This window comes from Zingiber officinale, chromosome 5B (assembly GCF_018446385.1).
Source record: "Zingiber officinale cultivar Zhangliang chromosome 5B, Zo_v1.1, whole genome shotgun sequence".
In the NCBI taxonomy this organism is placed as follows: Eukaryota; Viridiplantae; Streptophyta; class Magnoliopsida; order Zingiberales; family Zingiberaceae; genus Zingiber; species Zingiber officinale.
In genome coordinates this window covers 121,210,826-121,238,286 of record NC_055995.1, presented here as the reverse complement: position 1 = coordinate 121,238,286, position 27,461 = coordinate 121,210,826, and the positions used below count along the sequence as shown (strand labels likewise).

The 27,461-nt window shown below is 36.1% G+C and overlaps 4 protein-coding genes across 7 annotated transcripts in view; all 4 read right to left on the bottom strand.

Annotated features, from left to right (window-relative positions):
* Positions 1–4,894: 4,894 nt before the first annotated feature.
* Positions 4,895–8,237, bottom strand: LOC121985673 (succinate dehydrogenase subunit 3-2, mitochondrial-like). Its single transcript, XM_042539272.1, has 3 exons — positions 8,153–8,237; positions 7,728–7,788; positions 4,895–5,559 (listed from the first exon to the last, which is right to left on the bottom strand). Exons 2-3 carry the CDS (start codon positions 7,780–7,782, stop codon positions 5,213–5,215), a joined length of 402 nt encoding a protein of 133 aa, XP_042395206.1. The 5' UTR covers positions 7,783–7,788; positions 8,153–8,237; the 3' UTR covers positions 4,895–5,212.
* Positions 8,238–10,096: 1,859 nt separating this feature from the next.
* LOC121985672 lies at positions 10,097–15,320 on the bottom strand. 2 transcript variants are annotated; one of them, XR_006113239.1, is made up of 2 exons: positions 13,820–15,320; positions 10,097–10,172 (listed from the first exon to the last, which is right to left on the bottom strand). XR_006113239.1 is itself a non-coding variant. In XM_042539270.1 (1 exon), the coding sequence occupies exon 1, from the start codon at positions 15,253–15,255 to the stop codon at positions 13,885–13,887; it is 1,371 nt and encodes a 456-aa protein (XP_042395204.1). In that variant the 5' UTR covers positions 15,256–15,320; the 3' UTR covers positions 13,630–13,884. The 2 variants fall into 2 exon arrangements, 1 of the variants encoding a protein (XP_042395204.1); XM_042539270.1 differs by lacking the exon at positions 10,097–10,172 and having other exon boundaries at positions 13,630–15,320.
* Positions 15,321–15,830: 510 nt separating this feature from the next.
* LOC121985671 (COP1-interacting protein 7-like) lies at positions 15,831–25,736 on the bottom strand. Of its 2 annotated transcripts, XM_042539269.1 has the most exons (14): positions 25,466–25,735; positions 25,110–25,345; positions 23,787–23,966; positions 23,500–23,620; positions 23,392–23,431; positions 22,361–22,413; positions 21,871–21,929; positions 21,153–21,305; positions 20,853–21,073; positions 19,149–20,713; positions 17,627–18,520; positions 16,866–17,217; positions 16,298–16,360; positions 15,831–16,167 (listed from the first exon to the last, which is right to left on the bottom strand). In XM_042539269.1, exons 2-14 carry the CDS (start codon positions 25,166–25,168, stop codon positions 16,097–16,099), a joined length of 3,831 nt encoding a protein of 1,276 aa, XP_042395203.1. In that variant the 5' UTR covers positions 25,169–25,345; positions 25,466–25,735; the 3' UTR covers positions 15,831–16,096. The 2 variants fall into 2 exon arrangements, 1 of the variants encoding a protein (XP_042395203.1); XR_006113238.1 differs by lacking the exon at positions 16,866–17,217 and having other exon boundaries at positions 25,466–25,736.
* Positions 25,737–26,718: 982 nt separating this feature from the next.
* LOC121985668 (serine/threonine protein phosphatase 2A regulatory subunit B''beta-like) overlaps positions 26,719–27,461 on the bottom strand; it is a 36,176-nt gene continuing 35,433 nt past the window's right edge. Inside the window, exon 14 of one of the 2 annotated variants that reach the window (XM_042539267.1) lies at positions 26,719–27,249. The gene's annotated coding sequence lies outside the window, so the exon portion shown is untranslated. The remainder of the gene's footprint in view (positions 27,250–27,461) is intronic. The other variant, XM_042539268.1, reaches the window with a different exon arrangement.

Genomic DNA, 27,461 nt, shown 5'->3' with positions numbered 1-27,461 from the left:
CGCTCGTTTCGAGGAGTCTTCCGTGCAGATATGATAGTCAATCTCGGATGGTTCCAGCGCACTCCAAGGAGAGATGACCTCCAGATTCACTTCTCTCCGAGATGACATGACCATCGGACTTACTGAGATTCTACAGACTCTGCGCACACCCGAGTGACCCCTACCTCCACCTCCAGCTAACGATGATCAAACTTGATCAGACTATATAAACTTGATCAGACTGCATATATTACTATGCATTGTATATATTGACTTGCTATTTATAAACAGTTTTTTTTTTTTGTGTATGTGATAGGAATGTGCTTTAATCGACTAGGATCTTTACTTTTAAAATTGTTTTCAAAATTTTCTTTAAAAATTCTAGGATAAAACTCTTTATTTACATTTCTTAAAATATCTTATTTTTAGAATTTTCAAAATCAATTTTAGCCTTAGTCTAGATCAACCCCTTAGAAAAGCATGCTCTTATAGGTCTAGAACTTGAGCATCTCACTAACACACTAGGACTATCTTGTTTGTGTATTACTAAACTTAGAAAGGGGTGAGATGCATAGGCAGATTGCCTGAACTTAAAGATACTTATATCAGTGCATCAACATAAGTCTAGGCGTTAAATATCATACTAATAGTAATCAGGTTAAGTTATTCAGCTTAGTCAAACACTGACTGAATAAACTAAACTTAACCTGACTAACTAAGTGAAAGCTGCCGTCTTCTGATAGTTAGTAAGTGACTAATGGTTAGACAGTTAAAGATGTTTTCTAACTGTTTTATTTTAAATTAATATCAGGTTCAGGGGGAGAATTATTATTGAACATATTTTGCAAAAAAAAATTTAACTACTTGGCTTTTCAAAATTTCAAAAGTTATCTTAAAATTAAAATGATATGTTTTAAAGATAGCTAGCTTTAAAAATCAATTTTTTAAGATTTAAAAATCTTACTTAAAATTTTACCATTCAATTTTTGAAAACTTTCCTTATATCTTTTCAAAAAATTCATTTTCGAAAAGTTTCCAAATGCATTGAAAAGTTATACTTCAAAATATCCCTTGTTTATTATTGAAAATGTTGTTTTCTGATATCTACCTTTATCAGAAATCTGAAAACCTTAAATCTTTGAAAATATATTTTTGAAAACAACTCTTTTTCAAAACTCAATAATTGAAAATATTTCTCAAAATATTTTGGCAGTTTTTTTTCAAAATTCAATTTTCAAGTGTTTTCCAAATTGTTGTTTCTTTAATCTTCTAACTCTTTCTAGCATTTTCAATTTTTTTTTTCAAACTCTAATGGAAGGATAGTAAATTCTAAAAATTAGTAGACTTTGAAAATTATTTTAAAAAAACTTTTTTAACTTCTTTATTGAAAATCTTTATTTGCATAACTTATTTTTGTAAGTTTTCCCTTAGTAAACCTGATAATTTTCTGCTATCAAAATCTTTCTTCCTTTACTTGGCTAATTTTCCCAAACTTGCCTATGCTTATTATTATTTGATGAATGCCAAAAGAGGAGGGTTAGGTGGATTAAGTTAGCAAAAAAAAAAAATCAAATGAAACTTCAAAATCAGACTAACTTAAAGCTATGTCATATGTTTATTTATTTTTTATGTTTTCATTAACTTAACCCAAGTTGTCATTACATCAAAAAGGAGGAGATTGTTGGTGCGGTTAGCACTAACAGTCTAACTCATGTTTTGATGAATGACACAGGAGGTTAAGTTAGTTTTGTTGTGATCTAACATTTTGACTAAATGTGCAGGAGAAATCCAGCTAGGCCGACGGGCCGACCGGATAGTTGGTGTGAAGCCCAGATAGGTCGACGGGATGACCAGATATCTAGCACGAAGCCCAGTTAGGTCGATGAGCTGACGGGATGGCTGGCACAAAACCCGGCTAGGTTGACAGACCGACCGGATAGTTAGCTGGCACGAAGTTCAGACTGGTCAACGGGCTGACCGGATGTCTGGCAAATGACAAGTAAAGGTAAGTCACTGGAGGAGAGTGACTGTGAGGACGCGTCCCAGTTAAGGGACAGTAGGCGTCGGTCCAGTTTAGGTTTATTTGGGATCTCTAAACTGAGACCTTGATTAATTCCTGGTCCTTGGAAGATAGCAACTAATTACTCTATTATACTTGTGCTAACACTTGTCTTGCAGGGTATTCGAACTAACATATTTGTTGCAGGACAAGAAAACAAGCAAAGAAGCAAAGCTGCCTTCGAGTGAATAGTACCGAGGCGCCATGGTCATGGAAGGCGCCTTCCATGGATAAAATTTGACCGGTTCGCAGATAAGGAGTAGTGAAGTCGGGATATATTCTATCACATTGGAGGCGCCTTCCAAGCCCTTTATAAGGCAGTTTCAAGGAGGTTTTACAACATCAACTACATACGAGCTACTGCACATATATTTGAGCCTCCGACTACTCCCGGTTCCTGCTGCAACTCTACTGTGAAGCTGCTAAACTCGATGACTGCTTCGAGGAGTTTCGATCACGCCCCGGCAGACAGACATCAAGACGAAGTACCTAATTTTAATACCTTAAGTGTTGGTAATATTTGTTTTCTGTACTTAATTTCTGAAAAAAGGGGCAAGTGCAGTTTGTTGCACTTAACATAATTCTTTTGTTCTCGATTCTCTCTTCCGGAGGTACCGGAAGAGGTTTTTAGTGAATTGTCCATCGATAGATCTGTGGTACCTTGGCCTTGGAGTAGGAGTCGTCGAAGGCTCCGAACCAAGTAAAAAATCGCTTGCGTTCTTCTCGTATTTTCTTATCTTCGAATTTCCTTCTTTTCGCTGCGTACTCGTGAGTTTTTTAAAACCAAAAATAAAGGAAGTGTTTTTGAAAACCATGTGATTCACCCCCCCCCCCTCACGTGCGTCACGATCCAACAGTTAGACCACCTCCGGGCGCCTAGATCACCCCCAGGTGTCTGGGTTGTTGACATGGTGGCTCCTCGGCGAAACTCCATCTTTGAAAATTTATCCTTCTCCGAGCGTTCGAATAGATCCGAGAGCTTGGAATGTGACGTGTGGCAGCCAATCCATGTGCGCCACCTCAGCCTGCATAGGTGCCTGGATTCGCCCCAGTCCATGCGCTTAGACCATGTCCAGGCGCTTAGATGTCCGGGTGTCTAGACCCAGGCCGGGCACCTGGATGCTCATTTTCCAGCCAACTTGCAATTTCAATCACCTACATCACAAAGTTAGAGACAGACAATAATATCTAAAGAAAAGTAATATTTGACAGTCTCCGGACTGTCCGGTCTTGACTTTAAGTTTCGCTAAAACTCTAAGTCAGGCCAACACCTGTTGTTTCCTCAACTGGGAACGCGTTCTCACCGGATCTGTCCTCCAGTTACTTACTTCCACTTACCAATCGCAGACTTCCTTGATGCCAGGTTTCTTGACCCACTAGGATTGTTGGGACCTTGACGCCTGCTAGAGAGGGGTGAATAACGTCTCACCCAAATCGTCGCTTCCTACGCTTGTTAGTGCACAGCGGAAATACAAAACAAATCTAACAAATAGAAAAGCTAAACCTAGAGGAAATAACCAAGACAATCAAATCTCTAACACGTTTATGTAACGTGGTTCAGAGATCCACTCACTCCTATTCCACTTCTGTCCGTAAGGTGGACGATCCCGATCCGTCGGTGGATGACTCCCCAGAAAATCTCCAGCTAGCTCAAGCTCTTTGTCGGTGGAGAAACCTTGCCACAAACACTTGAATACAAACACACCGATCACACGAGGGCTTGGGTGACTCTAATAGACTTTAACCAAATTTATTTCGTCAACCATGCCCAAACACCCCGAGTTCTATTAAATAGAGCTCGGGAGGAAAACACCAAGATGTTTTCCCGCCACTAGTCGACTGGTACAACTATCAGTCGACTGGTTCTAAGTGAAATTCGATCGTTACACACCAACAATCGACTACCAGTCGACTGGTACAGTACACAGTCGACTGTTACAGTAACTGCTATAGTGCCCGTTTGACTGTTACAGTATCCGTTTGATTGTTACAGTATCCGTTTGACTGTTATGGTGCCAGTTGATTGTTACAGTGTCAAATGACTATTTTCATAGCCATCAGACACCGAAACACTGTACCTACCCTAGTCAACGGGTCAAAACCTAACCCTAAAATTTAAGAAACATTTAAAATTCAGTCACAGAAACACTCTGTACCTGCCCAGTTGACTTTGAATTCTTATTTGCCTGTGAGAAAATAAAGATTGATTTTAAAGACTGAGGAAATAGAGATGTTTTCCATGAGTCTCCCATTTAATGAATATTCATTTCTTTTTCAAAACCCATTATAATAGTTACCTAGAGACTGTTATAAATATCTTCTACAGTCGATCATCCATAATATCGAAAAATAATATTAAATTTCGTTAATAAAATTCAAATCATAAATTATAGCTAACACGGATGAGACCCTGGTCTAGTCTTCGATATGATGTATCAAATTCAAGTATTTGAATATTCATAAATTCTGTCTTAATTGATATATAATTTTTACTCTTTTTATTAATTTTTTTTCTTAACAAAATTACAGCACGAGGGCAATTTTCTTCGATATATGTGTGTGCACTTCGAATTTTGACAATTTTTGTTTTTGTGTTTCAGGAAACTCTATGGTGAAGAAGATTACTCTTAGCAACTGCATGTGGCAAGTGACAATGATAACAACAGGATAATAGGGAACAAAAAATCTCTATATATGATTCTCGCTTGATCATTCAGAAGCTCAAGTGTACATCAATATAGCAGGGGAAAAAAATAACAGCTGAACAACAATTACAAACATGAACATTGTTTCAGAGTTACTGCTGGAGACTAACTCTAAACTTCAGGATCAATGTATATTTGTTTCCTAGCTTCATTGGATAAAAGCGCATCTCATGAACAAGTAAATTAAAGAGAAGTGCAATCAACTGTTTACAGTTTTAAGCATAAGAATTAGTCTGAAAACCTCCAGCCTTTTCTATAAGCAGAGGTTAAGTCAAGTGGAATATCATCAGAACAACAGTCAATGGACACTGCAACGTCTGGAAGATCAAAAAAAATTCATAGACTCGAATAATGAATGATAGATGCATTTGGAACTTACTCCTCGGCTGGTCCTTTATTTGGGGAATTATTCATTTCTAAGGTGGTAACTGAGCTTGCACCAACAACAAAAGTTATGACAACTTCTGCTTTATACGTCGAGCAGAAGACTGAACTTCCATGCTATCGGGATCAACAAAATAGCAGATGTCAGAGAAGCTCCAAATATCCTGTGGGATATTGAAAATGTGGCACGCAACTGTGGCTTCTTGACTGGGAGATGAGGGGACAAGGGGCGGTTCGAGACAACCCCTCTCGTTGCTTCAGATAAGGAGTGGGTCACATGTATAGATCGGCGTCCATAGGCAGAGATAGTTGGCCGAGGCTCCACCATAAAACTAGAGCCATGGAGGAATTTTGATAAACTTTGGCAGCTATTAGGTAGCTTCTGGTGAAGATTCTCCATCTTTGGGTATCCTGAAGTACCACTGAGACAACCTGCATATTTTTGAAAACCTTGTCAGAGACCATGACAATGATAAGGTATGCATCCTAGGAGATATTGACACACAAAGCCAACGCCATCAAAGTTCCCTGATGCAAATCATGTAAATTGTCGGTATAAAGGAGTAAGAGTTCTAATACATATTAAAAGAGGACAAAGTAGAGAGAAATTAATAGGCCGTTAAAATGTGAAACAACCATTGAGATATAATTGTTTGATAAGAAGATAGAATATAACACAACACGCAAAGTAAATGTACTTAAAATAATTACATCCATAAGGAATAGGCTTGCATCAATTAATAGGTATAATTGTACACGAGGAGCAAAAAAGTTCTCTCCATTTCATGTAACTAAACATCCTGAAATTCCAAAGTCATTTCCTAAAATTCTAGAAGAAATTTTTGAGATCAAAAGATGTTATGATCTATCACAAACCCAAGGAAGAAATTGATGAAGAGAAACTAGTTCCATAATATACCATAAATCTAGAAAAATGGAAATTTCAAATAGCATTTTAACCCATCTCTGATTTTTCATTATGAAGAAAATAAAAATACAAGTTAAAAAGATTTAAAAATCAAAACAATTATGCCAATATAAAATGGGTTTTTAACATAAACACTCTATTCTCATTTACCACTGTAGCAAATAAAAAGAAAATTAATAGGAAGGAATTGCAAAGTTAAAATACCTTGTCCATCAACATACATTAACTTCTAAGGAGAGGAGGTTGAACTATGATGACTTTTACTGCTATTTATTTCCACTATTTTGACAGCAGAAGGTGCAGAGTTGGCTTCTGCTTCTGCAGTGTCCAAAAAGGAAGTCGGGCTCATCTTCCCAAAAGTGGGCGAAAAGACAAACATACCTATTTATTTTAAAAGATCTTTATCTAATAATACTCCTGGGTTGGAGTATTTTGATCTAATCAACCTGCATCTACTCTGCCCTCTCTGCATGGGTGTAAATAAATGGTAGGATATCAAATCCTCTCCTTCCCCCTACAATTGGGTATACAGGAACGTTTCAAAAAACCAATCCTTCTTTTCAGTGTTCAATCATCAATTAGTGCATTGACTCTTACTTTTTTCCTTAAAAAACTATTAAAACTGACAAAAGCATGTAGTGGGTGTTCAATTATTGAACATAATAGATATTTTAAGTTATATGATTAATAATTGCAGTCCGTTTCTTAAAAAGCTCATACAAGAAATCTCTCCTGAGCTTATCCTTTGCAAGAAAATAAAAAGAGAATAATAATAATTTTTCAGAAACCCATCAAAGTGATAAAAAGAACAAGAATACATTCTAAAAGTTTGCTCAAATAATGATCAAATCTAGCCATGGGGCATCGATTAATAGAACAGTAAATCTTGTTGGCCAATCTGGCCAGCTAGAAATCTCTATCTTCCCAATTATAATACATGCATGTACATGCATATAATTAATATATACATATGATATTACTAAAATGTCCATGTATATGCATGCATGTATATATTCTGGTTGGCCAGATTCTGGCCATTTAGCAATGCCCTTAATAGAAATGCTATATTCCCAATACAAGTAATTATTTTCTTTCTAACTAAACAGATAAGCAATTTAATGCAGTTTGATAGTCACAAACTTAGTACTTAGTAGATACTAGATGTCGTATAGTTAGAAGTTTTCCTTGTAATTAAAAGTTTAAAATTTTATTCTATTTTCAAACCTTTTTTTCCATTCTTGCCATAATTGCACAATCCAAGGATTCATATAGCATCTCATTTAAAATGATGGAAACCAAAATTATTATGAATATGATTGTTTGAATAAACGCCATCCACCTTTATTTGGAAATTTATAAAATGCATAAGGTGTGTTATGCAGCATGAAAAAATTGGAATTGAATGTTAACCATCGGTTATCACTTCCTGTTTGGCTAAGAGTAAGCTAATCATCTAAATATATAGACTCCGATTTTTATTTTCTTTTAGAATACAATATTTATATTACACTGAGAAGAAAATCTGAAAGATACTTCTCATATGCACCCAATTAATGGACTTAATCGGCAAAGGAACAATCAAGAGTTCAAAAGAAAAAGAATGATTAATCCAACATGGCAAAACCATAAGCCACCTATGCCTACAAGTTCGTCTAGCTTATAAAAAGCATACCCCGAAGAGCAAAAGAAGAATCTGCATGAACTGCAAAACGAGCATTCTTCTCCATTTTTCCCTGTCAAAGCAATATATAAGTTAATATCAAATTTCATGACCTTCACTGATAAAGTGTATGTGAGGACACAAACACGAGGAAGTAACTACTTGGTAAAATCGGCCGATCCTGATCCGGATCGGCCAAATGGGATCAGGATCGTAGATCTCGGATGAACCATGAACCATCATATGCCCATGAACTCTATCCTCAAAACGAAAAAAAAAAAAGAGGAATCATTCGATTCGAGATCGGAGTTATTAGGTTGACCTATCTATGGATCGGCGAAGTTTTCGCCCTATTCAAAATGGAAAACCTCCAGACTTGACATGAGAACAAAGATCGAACAAAAACGGAGATTGTGCGAAGCAGAAGAGGAACTTACCCCGCGAGAATCTTTTTCTCTTCCCAGCGGAGTCGCGTGAGGCTGAGGGCGTGAGGCGGAGACGGCTCAATTTATGCCTCAACTCGTTTATTTTTAATTAATTTATAATTGACTTATAATTTTTTAAATCTAAAATATCTTTTTTTTTCTAATCTATTATAAATGTAGCGCATCCGCTAAATTTCTAATTTTTTTTACTATTTAAAGGTTGACGTGGCTATTAATAGTACATTTAAAAAATTATTAACTGGTTTTATAAATCTAAATCTAAATTTTCTTAAAAGTACAATGTCAAAGTCCAACGAAAAAATAACTTCAATTATACTTTAAAATTTATATCAGTGAGAAATAGAGACGTAAGGTGGATTGAAATTATTTTTAATATTGAAAAACATTCTATAATTTCATTTCATTAAAAAAAAACGTAAAAAGGAAGCATCAATTCTGTCGTAATTTCAAATATAACAGGCACCAATTAAATGGGTGTAAAAAGAAAAACTTAAAAAATGAGTGAAAACATATTAACGATTGTTGTTGTGCTGGGCGATGCCCATGGACGCCTCAGGAGGAGCCTCCGCGCGCAGGGCGTCTCAAGATTCCTGAGACACGACTATTATAATAATAATAATAATAATAATAATAATAATAATAATAAGTCCTTTAATATATTTTTAAATTTTTTTATTTGAATTTAGGATTAAGAGTGATCGATTTTAAAAAAAATAATTTATTTTTTAAAAATAAAATATTATTTTTATATAAAATTTAATTTTCTTACTAATATTTAGATAATATTTTTTAACATTATTAAATTATTTAATCTTTTTGAGACACTGAACGTAAATAGAATTCTATTAATTTTAATTTTTTTTTTCTTGATGAAACATTTTATTTACGTTATTGGATAAAAAAAAATCTCTAATTCATATTATTATTGAGAAAGAAAAAGAAAAAATGAGAAAGGAATATTATCGACGAGAGAGGAGAAGAACATTCTCTAAGAGTATGATCGGCAAGAGAGCATAAATTTACAGAATTATTGATGAGAAAAGAAAAAATATCGACAAGAGAATAAACATACAAAATTAATGGTCAGAAAAAAAAATAAGCACAAAGTACTAGTGAAAGAATAATTAGGATTTTTTAGAGATATTGAAAAGGAAAGAGTTTCTTAATTTTATAAGATATATAATTAAATAGAATAAAATCTTGACTAAGTGAAATTATGAAGAAATAAGATTAAATAAATAAAATCTTAGCTAATTGTAATGACGAGAAAATAAGGATACGATATAAATAGAAATAATGAATTAATTGATAATATGTAATTAATGAGTTAGCATGATATTTATTAATGTGTATGTTATCATTAATTAATATTAACGACCCAATTTATTTTTTTTAATGTCTATTTAATTATTTAATCAATGGGTTCCAGTAATATTGGGGCCCTAGGTATAGGCCTTAATGGTCAATGTCTTGAGTCGGGCTTGCCTCCAGGTATGAGAGGTGCCTACATGCGTCTCCCACGTGCGTCGTCCCACATATCATAACAATATATATATATATATGACAAATTGAACCACCACACAAGATGATATAAACTAGTCAGGTAACACAAGACTTGCTTAAATAACCTGCTAAAACATATAGAATCAAAGAACAAAAAAATTACAATAGATAGAAAAGCTCAAAGTGTGAGAAAATTTTTTGGCATGATGTTCAGTATGAAAAAAACAATGGATTTCTCTTTTTTATGTATCTGGTATATTTAGGATGCCTCCAACAATATATCCTTCGAAAAAAGATATATATGTTCCTCTAGTGAATTGACATGAACTCACAGGATGGCCAAACTGTTTACCCAGAAAAAAGTGGACTCTGTGTACAAACAAGTGAACAACTCTCCAACTAGTCTAGCTAAACTATTTCATTGATGAAATCCCCACACTAGTGCAGCAAGTGCAAACAACAAACCATGTGTAAGTTTAGTGCCATTGCTCTGGATCATAAGCAGCAGCTGCAATGTTACAAGATCTCCCCATTTCAACCATGGCAAAGTAAATAAGAAATTAGCTAATTCCTAATAGTTGACAATTTGGATGAACGGGAAGAATAGTTCATGTCATGTCAGGAATAACTTGAGATTAAATAATAATAAATAAATAAATAATAAATCTAATTATCCTTATTAATTATCTAGGTGTTCATTTGGTTCGATTCATATTATTTGGATTATTTAGTTCTAGATTATTTAGATTTTATAATTTTCTAAATCTAACCAAGAATCAAATCGAATTAACTATAAATTAGACTGAATTATCCAAAACTAATTCAGATTATTCGGATCGGATATCATTTAACCTAATTTTCTTTTCATTTCAAATTTTTAATCTAATAAATAAACTCTAAATAATTTAGATTTATAAATAAATAAGCTGTCAATTTCATAAAATAATTTCATTCAATATAAAAAAAAATTATACATTCCAAAGATTATACTTAAAAAAAATTATAAAATATATATTAATTTCTTATTCGGATTTCGGACCGGTTATTAGGATGGGAAGTTAAATCCAAGACCAAATCATTAACCCAATTAACATTTTAGGTCAGTTCATTCAATTGACCCGAATTTCATTTAATCAAACCAAATAATTCGAATGTTATTTGGATCGGACAGATTAATAGATTGACCCAAATAATGAACACCCCTAACTATCTTTGGAGGTGTCCGATCCGGTTCTACAGAATTTTTCCACCGATTATCAGGATCAATTGGGAAACGCGTACGGCGACCAACTCAAGAGTCCAACATCCTTTGATTGCACCCCTTATTTGAAAAAAAAAATTCTACAAATATGTTATAGCGGGAATCAAATCATAAATATCTAAGTAATAATCTAAATGTCCTATCATGACACCATACTTCAGGGACAATTATTCAAAGCAACAAGCATTGGCATAAGACCTTCAAGTAAATTAATTAATTAATTAATCATATCAGACGTCGGCAGCCGATGTCCAAGACAAGAGCATTATAAAAAAAGAAAAAAAAAATCTGAAGCTGGAGGGAAAATAATTACGCTAGATTAGGATTGCACTTAGACCAAGTTATCAAGAGACCCACAGCTATTCTATTCAAAAACTGCTAAAAATCTAAAAACAATATGATTGTAGAAAATCACAGTTATCAGTTATAAACCTTGAAACAACAGATATCCATGTTCCCTCATTTAGAATTAACACTCAAACACGATGTTCTGGGAAGACATCAAGCAATTACACTAATCTTTAAGAGAGAGATGCTGCAATGATATGATTCCAGTTTGCCTCCGTCGAAGCCTATAGTAATGTAGTACGAAATATATAGTGAAGATTGATAGTTCATTGAGCTATAATAGTGGACATGACCAAGTAAACGAATGCACTCAGAATCACAAATTAGAAAGAGAAAAAAAATATATCAAAAGTGTAGATATGATGACAGGATATCCCATCTAACCCAACCATTTATCAAATACGCTAATTTCAGAATCGTGAATTTTGGAATGCTTAATTAATTCTCTAATATAAAAAAATATTTCAAAAGAAAAGGATCGCTAGTATAATATTATTTTACATGATTTTCGTTCAGATGGAGAAATTATTAGGGTCAATTCCCTAAGGTAGTCCCATCAACCTTTATATATATAGCATTATTGTCAGTTAACATTTACCTCTCTAAGTTTAATTTACAAGTAAAATTTATTTATAAGTAGATCGTCACGAGTTCTTTATTGACAAAAAGATGCAACAAAATCGCATGGAATGTCAGGCCATATAACTAAAGACCTGAGATTCACAGGTTTATTGGAATATCAAAATCTGTATATGTTACAGATATACAAAGAATAAGGTCCATTCTATCCATAAATTACAATAAACAAAGGAGTACTATTTACTTCACTTCGAAACCAAGTTGACATCAAAACTCAGGATAGCAATAAGTTCATGGAGTTTTATTCACTAGTGTTCCCTTTTCTCTAAAAATATTACTTTTTTCTGATTCATTAACTATTCAGTTATTGATTTATCCTACTTAATCAACCAAGGTACATACTTCAAATAATTTCAATCAGCATCTTGTGTAAGATATTAAACTTGTTCATTTGAATGCTAAAATTCATCTATCATTTGCAAGTTTCAAAAAATGAACGAATAGAATGTAATTGTCAGATGCTGAAATCTGGCAGGCACATCAACCAAAAGTTGCTGCTCACATTTCAGGTTAATAACAAATAGTGATCGATCATGCCTCTTAATGATCAAAGTGACAAGTTATGTTCTTTTAATTATTACTGTATAGTTCTTTCAAGTTCTCTGTTGTTTTCTTTGCTCCTATCAAGTTGTAAACAGTCCATTCTTAACGTAAAGGTGATAGTAAAAGGTTTGCTTCACATTTTAGTTAATTTCAGTCTTACATTTGCACTCAAGAAGTACCTAGACTGCAAAGAGAAAAAATGCTTTGTCAGCCAGAGCCTTGTCGCTTTGATATTCACAAAAAAAAACTTATCATCCATCAGTCAAAATGAACATGCTAGCCAATCTAACAAGAGTAGGAAGTCATGCTAACAAATGGATTTCTTATTGCAATTTAATATTTATCAGACTTCAGAACAATCATCTGTATTGTATTTATGCAATCAACCCTAGCGGTTGGTGTTGCTTTCCTAGGAGGAATGGTTCACATAACCCTTTGAGTATCTACTGTAATCTTTCTACAAGTAAAATGAAAAGTTCGCAAATAATGAACAATAGATCTATTCTTTCCACAACATTTTGTACTTCTTTGCTCTGAAGGATTTCCAGGGAGAGGGATGAACACAAGGAGAAAGCATGAATTTTTAAAATTTTCATTGACGACAGAATACGGTTTTGCAGTAAGATTTCAAAGATGACAATCTCAAAGGTTAAGAAATAAAACAAATACACATGATAGCTTAAGATCTGAGAAACTACTGTTCAGTGTAATCATAAAGAAAAAAAGAAATAAAAAACGACACCAACCCTGAAAACACCATTGAATTATCCTTGATGTACAATTATTTACACCAGAAGGTCCGCATAGATGTTCTCAAAAGTATGATAAAGAGGCGTAATTCAGTTGAGACACAACAACATATTACTTGCTAATCTTTCCTCATAGCAAAAGATTACTTTAGAAGCTGACAATTGAACAAACAAACACTTCTATCAGGAAAAATATCCAATGATCCAAATATTTCCCATTGCCTGGTACCAAATTGAGAACCACATGTATGTTTCAGGAAAGACAATCAGCACAACATGAAAAAAAGAAAGGCTTCAAAATCTTTATGTAAAGTTAAGAACGCCATTATATTTGGAAGAACCCTTGCTAAATTAGCAAAGTTGGGAACATTTAAATGCTGTGATTTTAAGTTGGCAATGGCACACCCAAACCAGTAGATCAAAAGTTAACAGCTACACTGTACTAATATCTACATATATACACAGGATAATATGCGAACAATCATTTCACCCAAAACTGTACATTTGAATATGCCCCTTGTTGACAAACTCAGGTAGCATAGCATTGCATAAAAGGAGAGGATCCTGAAAATGAAAGTGATTACAACAAATTGGTTGAAGAGAAAACAGTAATACCTCAATTTGCATCACAGCACAGAAAGCTACTGAACAAAATCATTCAGTTAGCTCATCAGCTCCAATCACCTGAGGCCATTTAGAAAATCCTCCAAATCTCTTGCCCCAAATGGCCGACCTATCAATTCTCCATCTTTGCACCTTGCTGAAAAATAGAAGACCATCCAAACTACCATGAAGTAAATTTCCGCTATTGAGAGAAAAGCAGTTACAAAAAGCTTCCAGCCAAACACTGTCGCCATCCATCTCCCCATACAAGCACAAACTAGAGTTTCCAATAATTTGATCCAAATGGCCTGTCTTGGCATCAGTGATGTCAAAAAGAAACCCTCTTTCAATACATCCTTCCCTCGCCGCCGAAAATCATGGTCCATGATAACCACCGAAGGGACGACAGCAAACACAAGGGACACTGCTGTGTCAACCAAAGCCCAGACGAAGAAGAAACCAGACAGCGCCTCATCGTAAGGACCGGGCCATGGATTCACTGGAGAGAGTGAAAAAGGCATGAGCTTGACCTTGACAAATAGCTTGAAGAGTACATTCTGGTCTCGCACATCTGCAAAGAACCAAATGCACAGGAACTGGATCAGAGCATCCCTCGCAGCCCACCTCAAGAACACGAATCCCGTGAGCCGTCGCATCCCTAACTGCGCTCCCGAGCAGATGGTATTGATGACGGAGACCGGCTTGCCTAGCTGGGAGGTCACGATGGTGAAGAAAACGATGCCTAGAGCGGACGTGTAAGTGAGGAGAAATCCAATGATGGCGAGAGCGTGGGTGGCGGAAAGGAGAGTCAGCAGGTAAACGATCGCCGTGGCATCTCGAGGATCAAGATCGAACCCGCGGCCAAGGATCCGGAGATCGGGGAACCGATCTCGATCTACATCAAGGCCAACGAGATCATCCATGTCGGGGAAGGAAAATACGAAGGGGGACGAGGGAACAAACTCGGGGACCCTAAATTTGAGGGAGGGATTGGTCGAACTCCGCTGCCCGACGGTGCCATCGCCGAGGAGAAATAGGGCAGGGAACGAAGCGTTGAGGCCGAGGGACCCGAGGCGAGAGGAGGAGGAAGGGTCTGAGAAGGGACCGTCATCATCGAGGGTCCCGAGGCGGGTGAGGTGGAGGAAAGGGGGTCGGCGGCGGGCAGTGTGGGGAGGTGGAGAAGAGGGAGGAGGCGGAGCTGGATGGGTTGAGGAAGCGGAGGAAGAGGGAGAGAAGGAGAGGCGGTGTAGGAGGGAGCGTATGGCGGGGTCGCGGTCCGGGAGAGAAGAGAGCCGGAGGGTGCCGGCGAGCAGAGCAGAACGGAAGAAGAGGAGGAGGAAGGAGGCGAGGAGGAGGGAAGGCGAAAAGAGAAGGGAGGCGAACGAGCGACGGAGGAGGGAGGCGGTGGTGCCGTGGCGGAGATGCAGCGCTGCGGGGGGTTGCGACATCGGCGTGACGGTCAGCAGACGCGATCGACGGCTTCTTCGTTGATTTTCTTTATCTATTTCTTGATTATTCCAAGGTGCACCCTTTTAACAATTTCAATAAAAGGGTGCTTTTTTGCTACAATTAATTTCCCTCCCAGCATGAAATAAATACCAATTAATTTTATAACTAATTTTTCAGTAAATATGTTTAAAAATAATTTTATCTCATTATGCTGGGTGAAATAAGATGTCTCCTGAATTATTATTTAAATTATCACTCAGACATAATTATTTTTTGAGTAATCGATGAAAAACTTCCGTAACATCAATCATCCCAGGGCTAACTGGGATTTTTTTTTTTTTAAATAATGGATGATTTTTTCTACTTTTCTAAAATATTTGTCCAACTCAGTCAAATTGTTTCATGCAATAACTTGCTAATTGAATTTATTTACTTATATTTTCAAAGCATTTTAAAAGTAAGAATTAGTTAGAAATAAAATTGGAATGCACTGTTGTGTGTCTTCTTAACTAAGAAACACTCATATGATAGACCAACTTCAAACCCTAACACAAACAAAAACCCATCGAAACCATCTGCGAAAAGATTAAGGTTCTTGTACCAACACAAAGGGTTGGATGTTTCAAGATAGAGTTGATATTACCATTTGATGATCACCAACATCACAAATAGTTCCTTTGCAGTTTACAACCGAACCGGCAGATAAAGATGAGTATATGAACAAAGATTGACGAAACAGACTTTATACAATTAGGAAACAAAAATATTATACCAAGAACAGATGATATTCTCACTTGTCATCTATAATATCTTCACTTCGTAAAATTTAGAGCTGTCGGCTTATGGCTCTGCTGGTTTCTTGTCGCTGCTCTTGCTTCGGAAGGGCGAAAGTAAGGAAAATGACCGAGAAGCTGCAAAAAGTGAATCGACTTTTAGAGAAAGGCAGGCCAAATTGAAATAAAATAGAAATGATACAAAAAGGCCATTAGAGTTCAGATGATGAGTATCAATACAACTTGAAAGTTCCGAAACACATCCAACCTTTACTTGGTGTGCTTCCAGTATGGTTACCATCTTGAGAAATGAGGTTCTTCAATAAATTACCTGAAAAAGAAAATGATTGATGTCTCTTGTTTTACTAAAAAGGAAGTACAAAAGAGGAAGGAATTAGTTCCATTCGTTTCCTCTGTTTTACTTCTGCTTGAATTGGGATGGAATGGATGGAAATGATCACAAAGGCAAATATGTAAGTGAGAACATTTCTCTCTCTTCAATTCCATCTCAGTAAAAGTACAGTCTTTCAGACCAATTTATTTGCCTTATATTTCCTTCCCTCCGAGTAAACACAGCATGAAGTAATCAATATGGATATTTAGACAAAAATCTACAAGGAGTATATCATGAATACTTATTCCAAAAAAGTTCAATTGGCTACAGAAAAAAGAGAGGGAATGTGAAGAAAATAAGTGGGTTGAAAGACTCAATGATTTCGATAGCACAATCTAAGAAAGTTCAATAAATTATCATGCCCAACAAACTTGTAATTATTGAATTATTTGTCAAGGCAAGTATCCATACTTGCAAGCGAGGCGAAATCATGCAATCTTACCAGCATTGGGGGAACCAGTAGCAACTGTTTGTTCATCAACAGATGAAACGTCTAAGCCATCTGTGCTTTCACCCAATAAGTTGTGTCGCTTTCGACCAAATTTTAACAGCTTTATGAAACCCTTTTTTTCCTGGCTAACAGGCTCCTCGCATGTTTCAAGATGATTCCCTAATGTCAATTTTTCAAAACTAGTTACAGACTCTTGCACAGTCTTTTTTCCTCCATCATATCCTAAATGAGTGCCAACAGGATCATCCAATGATGTTCCTCTAGCATACGGGACTTGATAAGATTTTTCTGGTTCCGTCAACTTTGAAAACTTCTGAGGTTCATTTCTAGAGCGAGAAACAACCTAATGAGCAAAAGGAATGTTGATCCAATGTTAGTATGCATGGTTCATGTAAGATAAAAGAAATAACAAAATTACATAATAGTGTGTTGTCTTAATACGAGATGTAAATGGATCAATAGTCAAAAATACTTTTTAAGTCTCTCCATTCCATAGTCATCTTAGCACGAAGAATTCGTTATTAAAACCATCAACAATAATGTCACCAGACAACTTTAGAATCTGACTGAACTATAAAAGAATATTTTGCTCTCTAGTGAAACGGATGCTGTTAATGTTCAAAAGAATGATGTATTCAAGAAAAGACAATATGTATGGCTCAAGATTGAAAACATAAATAGGAGTAATTGTGCTAAATCAATTATCTTGTTACCAACTAAAAGATATGCAACCTTACAGTAATAAAACATACCTCAAAGGAACTCAGCTTCCCATCCAATTTTCCTGCACCCTCAAGTTTAGCTGAAACAAGAGAAGAAGGTGGAGGATGAATCATAGTGCGTCTTCTATCTGACTCATTCCCATGTGATCTTTCTTTTGTGTCTAACATCTTGCCACCCTGACTAGCAACCAGAGCAGTCACCACATTGTTTTCAAGCATTACCACAGTCTTCTCAATCACCAGATTTTCATCACTGTTGCTGGGTTGATTATCACTGGACAATTTCTCCTTGCTACATCCGAAAGTCTGAGGAGGTTTGCTTCCAGTCCCCTTTTGCATTGACCCTTTGCTGGTAGATTCCTTTCCAATTCTATCTGAAGTTTTTGGTGTTTGAATCTTAAGCTCTGGTAGGGTTGCTGTCTTTCTCTTGTCGAGTTGCATAATGGCAGTAATCTTTTTCTGAGATTCATCGGGTGAGCTTTGCTTACGAAATCGATTAGCTTTCACTAAGGAAGGATGCTGATTGTAACTGCTTTTTGGATCTGAGAGTCTCTTCATTCGAAGAGAGTCTGCCCTTGCTTCAGCCATTAACCCTTGTTTTCTTGACACGGGCAATGATGACGTTGATCGAGTTATACCATGCTTACTTCCATTTAATCTACTGGGTTTAGTGGCCTTCTGGGAGACAATGGCACCAGTTGAGGAGGTTCTTATAGGAAATTTATGCAAAAGTGAAGAATTAACGGGATCAGAGTCACTGAACTTTGAGCTTTTGTAAGGATTTGGCAAGGTCTTTGTTAATGAACGAGCCTTTGTCTGTTGTGCAGTCAAAGGTAACTTAGTAGTAGCAGCATTGCTTCTTGCAGCTATTCTCTTTTGTCTCTCTCTTTTTAAAGCTTCCAAACGTTTTTTCTCTTCTTCTTCCTAAAAGTAAAAAAGTTGCCCAAGTCAACTACGTAGAAAGGTAAACAAACTCTATATAAGCCAAATCATTATCCACTAGTAAGCATTTATTTCATGTAGTAATATTCAATAAGTTATAACTTAAATCTATAACATTAAACTTAGGACAATGCATAGATCTTCTAGTAATGGATTGTGGAACATAGTTTCAACTTTTAACCCCAATTTGAACTACTATAGGAAAATTGATTCATAAAGAACTTTGCTAAAGAGAATTTGGCATAAACTAAGGCTGTAAAATCTACAGCTTTTATTAACTAAAAGTTATCTCTATCTTTTCTTTTGTTTGTTGGAGACTTACATAACACACATTAATCGAAAGCTCATTATATCATAAGTTGTATTAGAACCAACTATTTGTGGTCAGCTACTTGATGTTATCCTTCTGTTATCAATCCTCTTTATATTGATGTGGATACACTCCCACACCAACAGCACTCTGAATCAAAACAACACAGTGAATGTAGTAAAAACTATAGAAAACAATTGTTTCAATCACTTAGAATCCTAGATCCATAAACATGTCAGATATTCATGCCTAAGCAATTCTAAGTACCATTTAGCTAACATAAGATGAAATGGTAACTACCCTTTCTCTTTTCACTTTCTGAAGGTCAGCTTTGTAGGAACGCAACTTTTCTGCACGTTTTTGTGCTTCAGTTAATGGATTAAGCCTCGAAGATGAAGACCTGTTCTTCGACAGTGCATCTTTTCTCATTTTTTCCACACTGTCCTTTGAGGCTTTGAAGTTATCCTTGTCCGATTTCTTTATTTTCGGATTAATTAAGGGATTCTCTGGGTTAGGCACTTGTAACTTGACTGAATTTCGAACAGGAATTCGGATATCAAAATCAGTTGCCGGATGATGCGGTACAGATACCATCTCCCTTCCACGTTCAGTAACCAAGGAGACATCTTCTGGTTCGTAACTAATTTGACTTTTGATTTTATTAGATGACTCTTGAGCTTTGCTGAAGGATAAAGAAAATTCAGAATCCATATGGATAGCAGTGATGTCTGACCCAATATCCCGTGAAACTGACCTATGAGGAAGCACGAAGGACTCATCTGGCATGTCATTTAAAGAGTTCTTCAATGTAATAGCATTATGCACATATGCATGATCAGTGTATGCACCAGAATATCTCATACTATTCAATTGTTTTTCTTTTCCATTTACCAGAAATTCATCATTGCTCATTCGCCTATATACTCCTTTCTTTTCTATTTCCTTGAAGTGGTGATCCACTGACACTCTACCATTATGTGAAACTAACGACGGATCTTCAAAAGCTACCTGTTTCATTCGTGTAGCCTTCCCATTAGCTAAATCAAATCTCATTGTGCGGTCACAAGAATCACCACACTCAGTAGGACAAGTCATATCAGCTTCATCCCTGATCTGGTTTCTCCTTGGAGGCTCTTTTCCTCCTGCAAACATGCTTTCTTCAACTCTTCTTGATTTTTCTTCAGCTCTTAGTAAGAATTTCTGAAATGCTTGCCAATTTCCAGAATCTGTCTCCTCTCCATCTGCAACTTTGTCATTGCTATAGGCATCTGAATACTGTGCAGTTTTAATTTGACCAACTTCTTTCTTGGAAGTCTCAGCAAAGTGCTTGTGCTTGCTTTCTTGCATATCAGATTGTAAATCTTCAGCTTCAGATTCAGATGTAGATTGTGATTCGCTTTCAGATTGTCCTACACCATGCTTCTTGGAGCTGATATCATTTAGGTTTGCAGTGATAACTATATTAGACTTTTTATTTCCTGACTTAACAACTCTTCTATGAGATTTATGGCCATGAGAACCATCCTTGTCAGAATCTGAAGTATTTTGATCTGTATCATTGTGTGATCTTGTGCTCCTTCCCCTAGTGTCAGTATGTTTATCATCCATGGACTGCCTTTTCGATCCCTTTCTGTGAGAATTACTCAACCTCGAATCCTCTGCTGAATGGTAGGGAGGATGGAAATATGGGATGTTCCCTGGGTAGTTTTGATAGCAAGGCATTCCCTGCACGGTATAAGATTGAAAGCCAGGATGACCTGGTGGAGGTGGCAAAGGCCATTGTGGATAAGTTGGATGCTGAAATTGGCCATGAAAATGTTCCTGGTGTCCTACAGGCACCTGTGCATCTTCAGGAAGGTGTTTATCTGAGCAAAAGAAACAAATATTTACCACGTCAAAATATATTCTCAGAAAATTTTCCACACAACAAAATATCATAACATTTTCTTTCTATGCCATATTAAATTCACAAATAATTGCAGATTGCATGTTTAGATTAAGTACCAGATTTTCCATCAATGTCGAGTACCATATCACCACCAGAAAGAGAGCGTGGATCCACATAATCTTTTTGTGTCATAGCATCTGCTGCAAACACAATGCCTGATGCATTCAAGGTAGAAAATTCTGGCTGAATGGACATTGCAGCTGCTGCTTCAACTTCAAACCATTGTCCAGTATCATGCTTCTTCTTCCATAGCTCCCTTAATCCTATGCAGGCCTCCCTATTTAAAAGATGGAAGAATTGGAATTACAAATCGGCAGTATCGCACAAAGATACTGCTCAACAGAGGCAAAACTTACTTTAAACGTGAGGCACCAAAACTCTCAGCAAATGATATCAAATCTACCAATTTATCCATGTCAAAGCCAGCTGCTTCAGTTCGTGCAAATGCCATTCCCTGTTCTTTCCGTAAAATCATTTTGCGGGTCTCAAGCACCCTCAGAAGTTGAACTCTGCAGAAAAATTAAGCAAGGTATAATGCTAAAATTCTCATACAATTTAGTGAAGATAACCAAAATACTACCAGATAAAACCCGTCTTATAGCAGTTAATAAATTCACAGAAGATATTAAACTACTGGTGGAACAGATTTATTCTTCTATTGACATTATGATCATTGTGAGCAAAGGTGAAACCCTCACCTCGGCGGCCCCTCCAAGGTGGCCCCCCATAAGGGAGGTAAATTCGCCCAGCAACAACAGCGCATGCAAAGAGGGATTGAGGCAACCAATAGGGCATTCCGCACCCATTGGAAATCGACCCCAGACCTATTGGCAACAACATCTTTGCATGCACCAACTGTCGTGGGGGCTATTGACATTATGATCATGATATTAAACTATGTGCCTTCTTTTCTTATCTGTTATATATTATTTTGTGATCCAAATCAATACATTGGATGACAAGGCAACATAGTTTACCATCATACCTTTGGCAAAGCTCCTACCACTGTTGGAGTACAAGTAAAATGTAGTCAAAAGGACAGCAAAATGTAAGCGCAATTTAAGTAGCTCATACTTGGAGTTCTCCTGTGTGATGGATCCATTTGATTCTGGTAGATTCGGCTGTGATCCAGGCTGCAAAAGAAACGCATCTGAAAGAAGAACACTAGGTATATATACACAAATATATATTTGTTGGTAGAAAAGTGGGCGGTTGCATTTAAAAAAAATGTGATCTGTCAAGTTCATACTGACACACATTTCTTGAATATTCAGATACTTTCTGAAATCTCAATTTTCTGATGCACTTTAGTAGATGAATGTTGATATACGTTCTAAGAGTTCAAAATAAGAAGAAAAAGAAAATACTAATCTCAATATGACATATCAAAATTTTATCTTTGTTGATCTTTAGTGACAATTTGGTGATGTATCATATGTTATTTTATCAATATTTATTAAATAGAGGGATTAACTTTTGTATTTGCTCTTCTAATCCATACAACTATTTCGTATGCACATGGATATCATGGAGAAAAGATGTGTGTGGTTGCATCAAACCATACCTTGTATAGAACTATTGCCTTTTCTGCATCAATACCAACTGAAGTCTTCACGCCTAGCCAAAATCAAGAAATAGTAGCATGTTAGAATATCCAAGAGTAGTGGAACCAATCTGAATCAAAATGGAAGCACGATTGGTAAATTTTATGATGAGGATCAACAAGGAAAATAAGTAATTCAAACGCCTAACTCTTATAAAAATCAAGTTTGATGGTAAAGACCAAGGCAATGTTAACACACACAATACATGTGTCAGCACACCCTTGAAAGGAGATAATCAATGTGTGATATTTACTTGGAAGTTCATCTTCCTGTCCAATGGAGAGATGAATGATTTATTCCAAGGAAATACCTAAAGAAAATACTCACTATGCCTGGAGGTGTCAGCTTCATTTCAAGCCATGAAAATATGCGTCAGGTCAGTCCCAGACAACAACAGTTCAAGCCGTGCCTATCTCAGACCCAATTACTTAGGATCCAACTCACCACAAATGCAAGGTTGGGTTGAGTCAGACAAGTTTTTTTTTTTAAATTTAATTATTCTAGTTCTACTAAAAATCCAAAAATAGAATAAATACCATTATAAATTATATTTTTACTAATTATTGAAAACATTCAATAACAAGATCTACTATTATAATTTATATAGAAAAATATGGTGGGTGGATCAAGCACAGAGATTGCGACCCAATGCCAAACATGATCCAAGGGTCAGCAGTGTCAGGCACTGCACGAACAAGCCAAACCACGCCAAAACGAATCCAACACAGTTGGCACCTCCAACTTTGTTGAAATGGACATAAATGCTACCTACACTGCACAAAATTGTACATCAGGTAACTATGCTGATTAGTAAGCCCATGATTCCATAGACCGACATCGCAATCCCTTTCGGGAAAAAAAAAAATTCTAAGAGGAAAATTTAGAGATATCTAGTCACCTAGATAAATGTATTTTTTTTAACTAAAAAGAGTCTAGTTAACAAGGAATGAATCTCTAAGGTAAATGAATTCATTAGTTCGGCCTAAGGTACCTCGAGTGGACTCTACTGGTTTAATCGGTTGATCAGCCACCTGCCAAAAAAAAAAACAGATTGCCATACAAGTTTTAATGATAACATAAAATGACCAAATCGACATACAGTTCTCAAGCCAAAATTATCATTGCCCTGGATGGCAATTGCATTCTCAATCTGCAAGATTTCAGACTCTATAGTAGTCACACGCTCCAGAACCTCAGGTTGGCTCACAAAACGAACAAATCTGTAAATATCAAAGCTCAATGTTTGACTCAGTTAACTTTCAACCACATGCTGCTGCTATATCATGGAGTATATATAGATTACACAAATAACGAAGGAAAAAATAGTTATTACTTATTACATAGGAACTTTTGTGAGGGTGCAAACCTCATAGAATTTTTCCTTACCTCTCCACAGTTAGTTTTGTGAACCATGCTGCACCAACTTGTGGGTCTGGTTCAAGGATTATGGAATAGCCCCCCTTGTCAATCTGATCCTGGGCGGTCTTCAAATGGGCAAGAAATGGACTCAACAAGCCAGATGCAAGTTTCTCTTTCTTATTATTTGATATTATTACCAAATCAAACCTGATGAAAGAAGACTATTGTTAAAGAGAGTAGAAAAACAGAGGCTAGAGATAAAATTTCAAGAGACCATTGTCAAAGGGAGCACAAAGCGAGAAGGATAGGATAAAACCCTACGTCAAAATCTCACATCACAAATTGAGGGTCCTTAAGAATGCTTAAATTCTAAGAGATCCCCACATGCGCCTTGGCATTTTACATTTTGGATTGAATTTGGCTCGCTTGTGGGATTAACATGGGGTATTAGAATAAGTGATTTACCTCTAGAGATGTTGGATCTGAAGGGCACGTTAAGAAGTGTAGGATGTGAGAATGAGAGGATAAAACTCCACCTCTAAGTTTCACATCTTCTACCAAGAGATCCTCAAATGTGTTCCTTGGCAGTTTACATCTTGGATTGAATTGCGCGTCCTCCCTCTTGACTATTAAATTGCATTGGAAGTCCATCGCATCTCAAAATAATTTGTTACTTAAGATTGGGACAGCCTTCTAATATATAGACAATCTTCCATGGCACAGAATGGATCATCCTAGCTTTAACATGTCATCCCATGTTCATCATGACTCTAAAGATACTAGCCTAACTCTAATAGCATGTTAAATTGAGGTAGAGCTCATTCCAATTATCCCAATTGACATGGTCAGCAATGTATTCTTGCTGAAGTTCACAACCACCTCACAGTGATTTATTCAAGCCTATGTATAAAAGAATTGTAGAAGTGTCTACATCAGAGGCATGCACACAAATCAAAATGAAATCACACTCGTACCAGCTAGTTGGAAAGGGAAACACCACTACCATCACCAAATCAAAAAATCACAGTTCAATTCTTATCCATTTCACATGAAAAACAGGAAAGTGTCAATCTTGATTGAGAAGAGTACTCTCAGTCTCTTTATGAAACATATCGTATTAAGTAATTCCGGCATCAAAGTAGTCTTCCACCAGGAACTAAAATGCATCCATTATCAAATCTTTAGATATCACTTTTTTGGTTCAAATCTCCACATCATAGAAACAATAATACCTTACAAGATCTCAAATTTTCACACTCTCGGGCATCTGGTCTTTCTATATAAATCCCTCGATCTATCCCTCAGTATCGAACAAGAAATAGAGGCGTTGATAAGGATTTGGCGTCATACCTGGTACGAGTAGGTGTAAGCTGGAAGACCACCGAATCTAGTCTAGTTTCCGACCTCATTTTAAAAATCAAGTGCTTTTGTCCCTCTCCTCCTCCACTCCCGTCCCCGCTCGCTGCTTTCTAGCAGAATCTATGAGATCTTACTCGCAGGAGGTTGCAACATCAAAAGGCGCCACCCTTTTTTTTATTTTTTTGCTTGTAGTGCTGATTCAGGAAAAAAGGAAAGACAAAAAATACCTACACTTCCAAAAACAGTTAAGTTTCCAGATCGATCAATGGTGCCAAGCACTACTACAAAAAAACTGAAGAAGAAAAGGCGTAGTAGCTCAAAATAGGCGCTTCAATACTGGAACTTACCGAAATACTCAGGCAAACAGCGGATCGCTCAAGCGGCTGCAAAGATCGATAGTAACTAGGGACATAAGTGGACATAAGTGAGAGAGGAGGAGGAGGAGGAGGGTCCTGAAGAGGTGGCGAAGGTTAATAGCAGTGAATGCAAGCAAGAAGCGAACAACGCATGATAAAGAGAAACTTTGCAGAGAAGCTGAGAAGAGAAAAATAAATAAATAAAGTTACGAATGAAGTGAGGGAGAAGCTTTGGATTCGTTTGAGACAACTGGGAAATCGGTGGAACGGAATAAAAACGCTGTAGAGGAATAGATTATATTTTTTATTTTAAAAAAACTAATTAAGTTGATGGGTGAATGATGAACGGTAATGGATAATTGTTTTTATTTGTTTTAATTTGCTTTAATTACTTTTTAATTATTGTGTCTTTCTTTTTCAAGATAATTTGACTTTTTGACATGTACATTAATTGAGTGTCTAGAACTTAAAAAATGATATATTGTATAATTATTCATAATTTATAATATAATTTTTAGAATTATTAGGCTCTGGTTGTCTTCCATAATATCATTTTTTTTTCTCTAGAGATTGTGATAATAAAAAAAGTATGAGTTTTATAAAAAAAACAAGTAGGCACTAACTAAAAGACAGTAAACAAATCAAGAGTGGGGCAATCGGCCAAATCTTATAAATTTTCCATATGCCAATACTGTAAATTAGAAAGTGCTAAGAATGGACGACTCAAAAATTCAACATCATTTAGAAAAAAAAATTCCTATAAATACATCATAACTACTAATTAAACCGATACCAAACATCCTTCCACTCTACAATAGCATCAGAGGCACCGTTTTTTATGACCTTAAACTTATTTTGTTCATTTAATTAATCTAATATTAAACAAACATAAATAAATTTTGACTAAACTAAACACTAAACTCGTTCGTAAGCATTGGTTCATTTACATCCCTACAAATAATTATACATATTTAAATGCAAAAAAAGTACAACAATTCGAATCAAGTAAACAAATTATCAAATTTAAAGCATTTGAATTCTTATGTGGTAGCTCAAATTCAATTTCGTAATCAATCAAACAGTCTTGAATTCGAGAACCTGATACATTTTTAATAACGTCCACTCAAATATTGATTCAGCATTTTTAAACATAATTTCTAATTTCCTTTTAAAAAAAAAACAAACCTATTCTGGCACATGGATTTATCAGTTAAGAGTTTCAGGAACTATGTTAATCGAATCAATAATGTTAAATTTCTCATGATTATAAATTAAAGGTTAATGAACATATTACAGGGAATCACCAAGATAAGTTACGACCACCAGACACAAGAAAGATTGAAAGGAGATAAATATAGCGTCCCTATACTCCAAAAAGAAACTTGTTGCGAAAAGAAAAAACAAATGAGGGGAAAAACTAGAAATTGATCATAACTGGTTCCAACTACAATGGAGAGAGCATCAATCCACTCGATATTTGATCTTGGAAAATGTTGCTTTGTTGGTGAAGACTGACAAGTAACAGAAGTCTTGCCTACCTTGCTATAGGAAGGACCGACCCACAGCACTTCAGAAGGATGATCCATGCCTTGAGAGCACAACTTTGCAAGATGATGAAACATAGAGTAGAGGGGCAAACCCCTTTTAAGACGAAATTGTTGAACAATCGCGCCTGCTAATTCACCAGAGAATATGTGATGCAAACCTTTATCTGATGCAAGTTACGTAGCTGCAACTAGGGCAGCTTCTAGTAAGCATCCAGGAAACCAAATCTTCTGTCAGGCATCATCAGAGAAGAATGTCAAAGGCAAGAAATTCAGATTACAAAATCTATCTGCTATTAATACAGTATGATGTCTGAAAGAGGACTATCCAGAAAATGAAACCTAAATAGTATAGAATCAGGTCTAGAATGAGCCAAAACTCTAAGAAGAAACTCAACCCTTCAATGAGCAAAAAGTTGTGCCCAGGTTTACAACCAATTCAT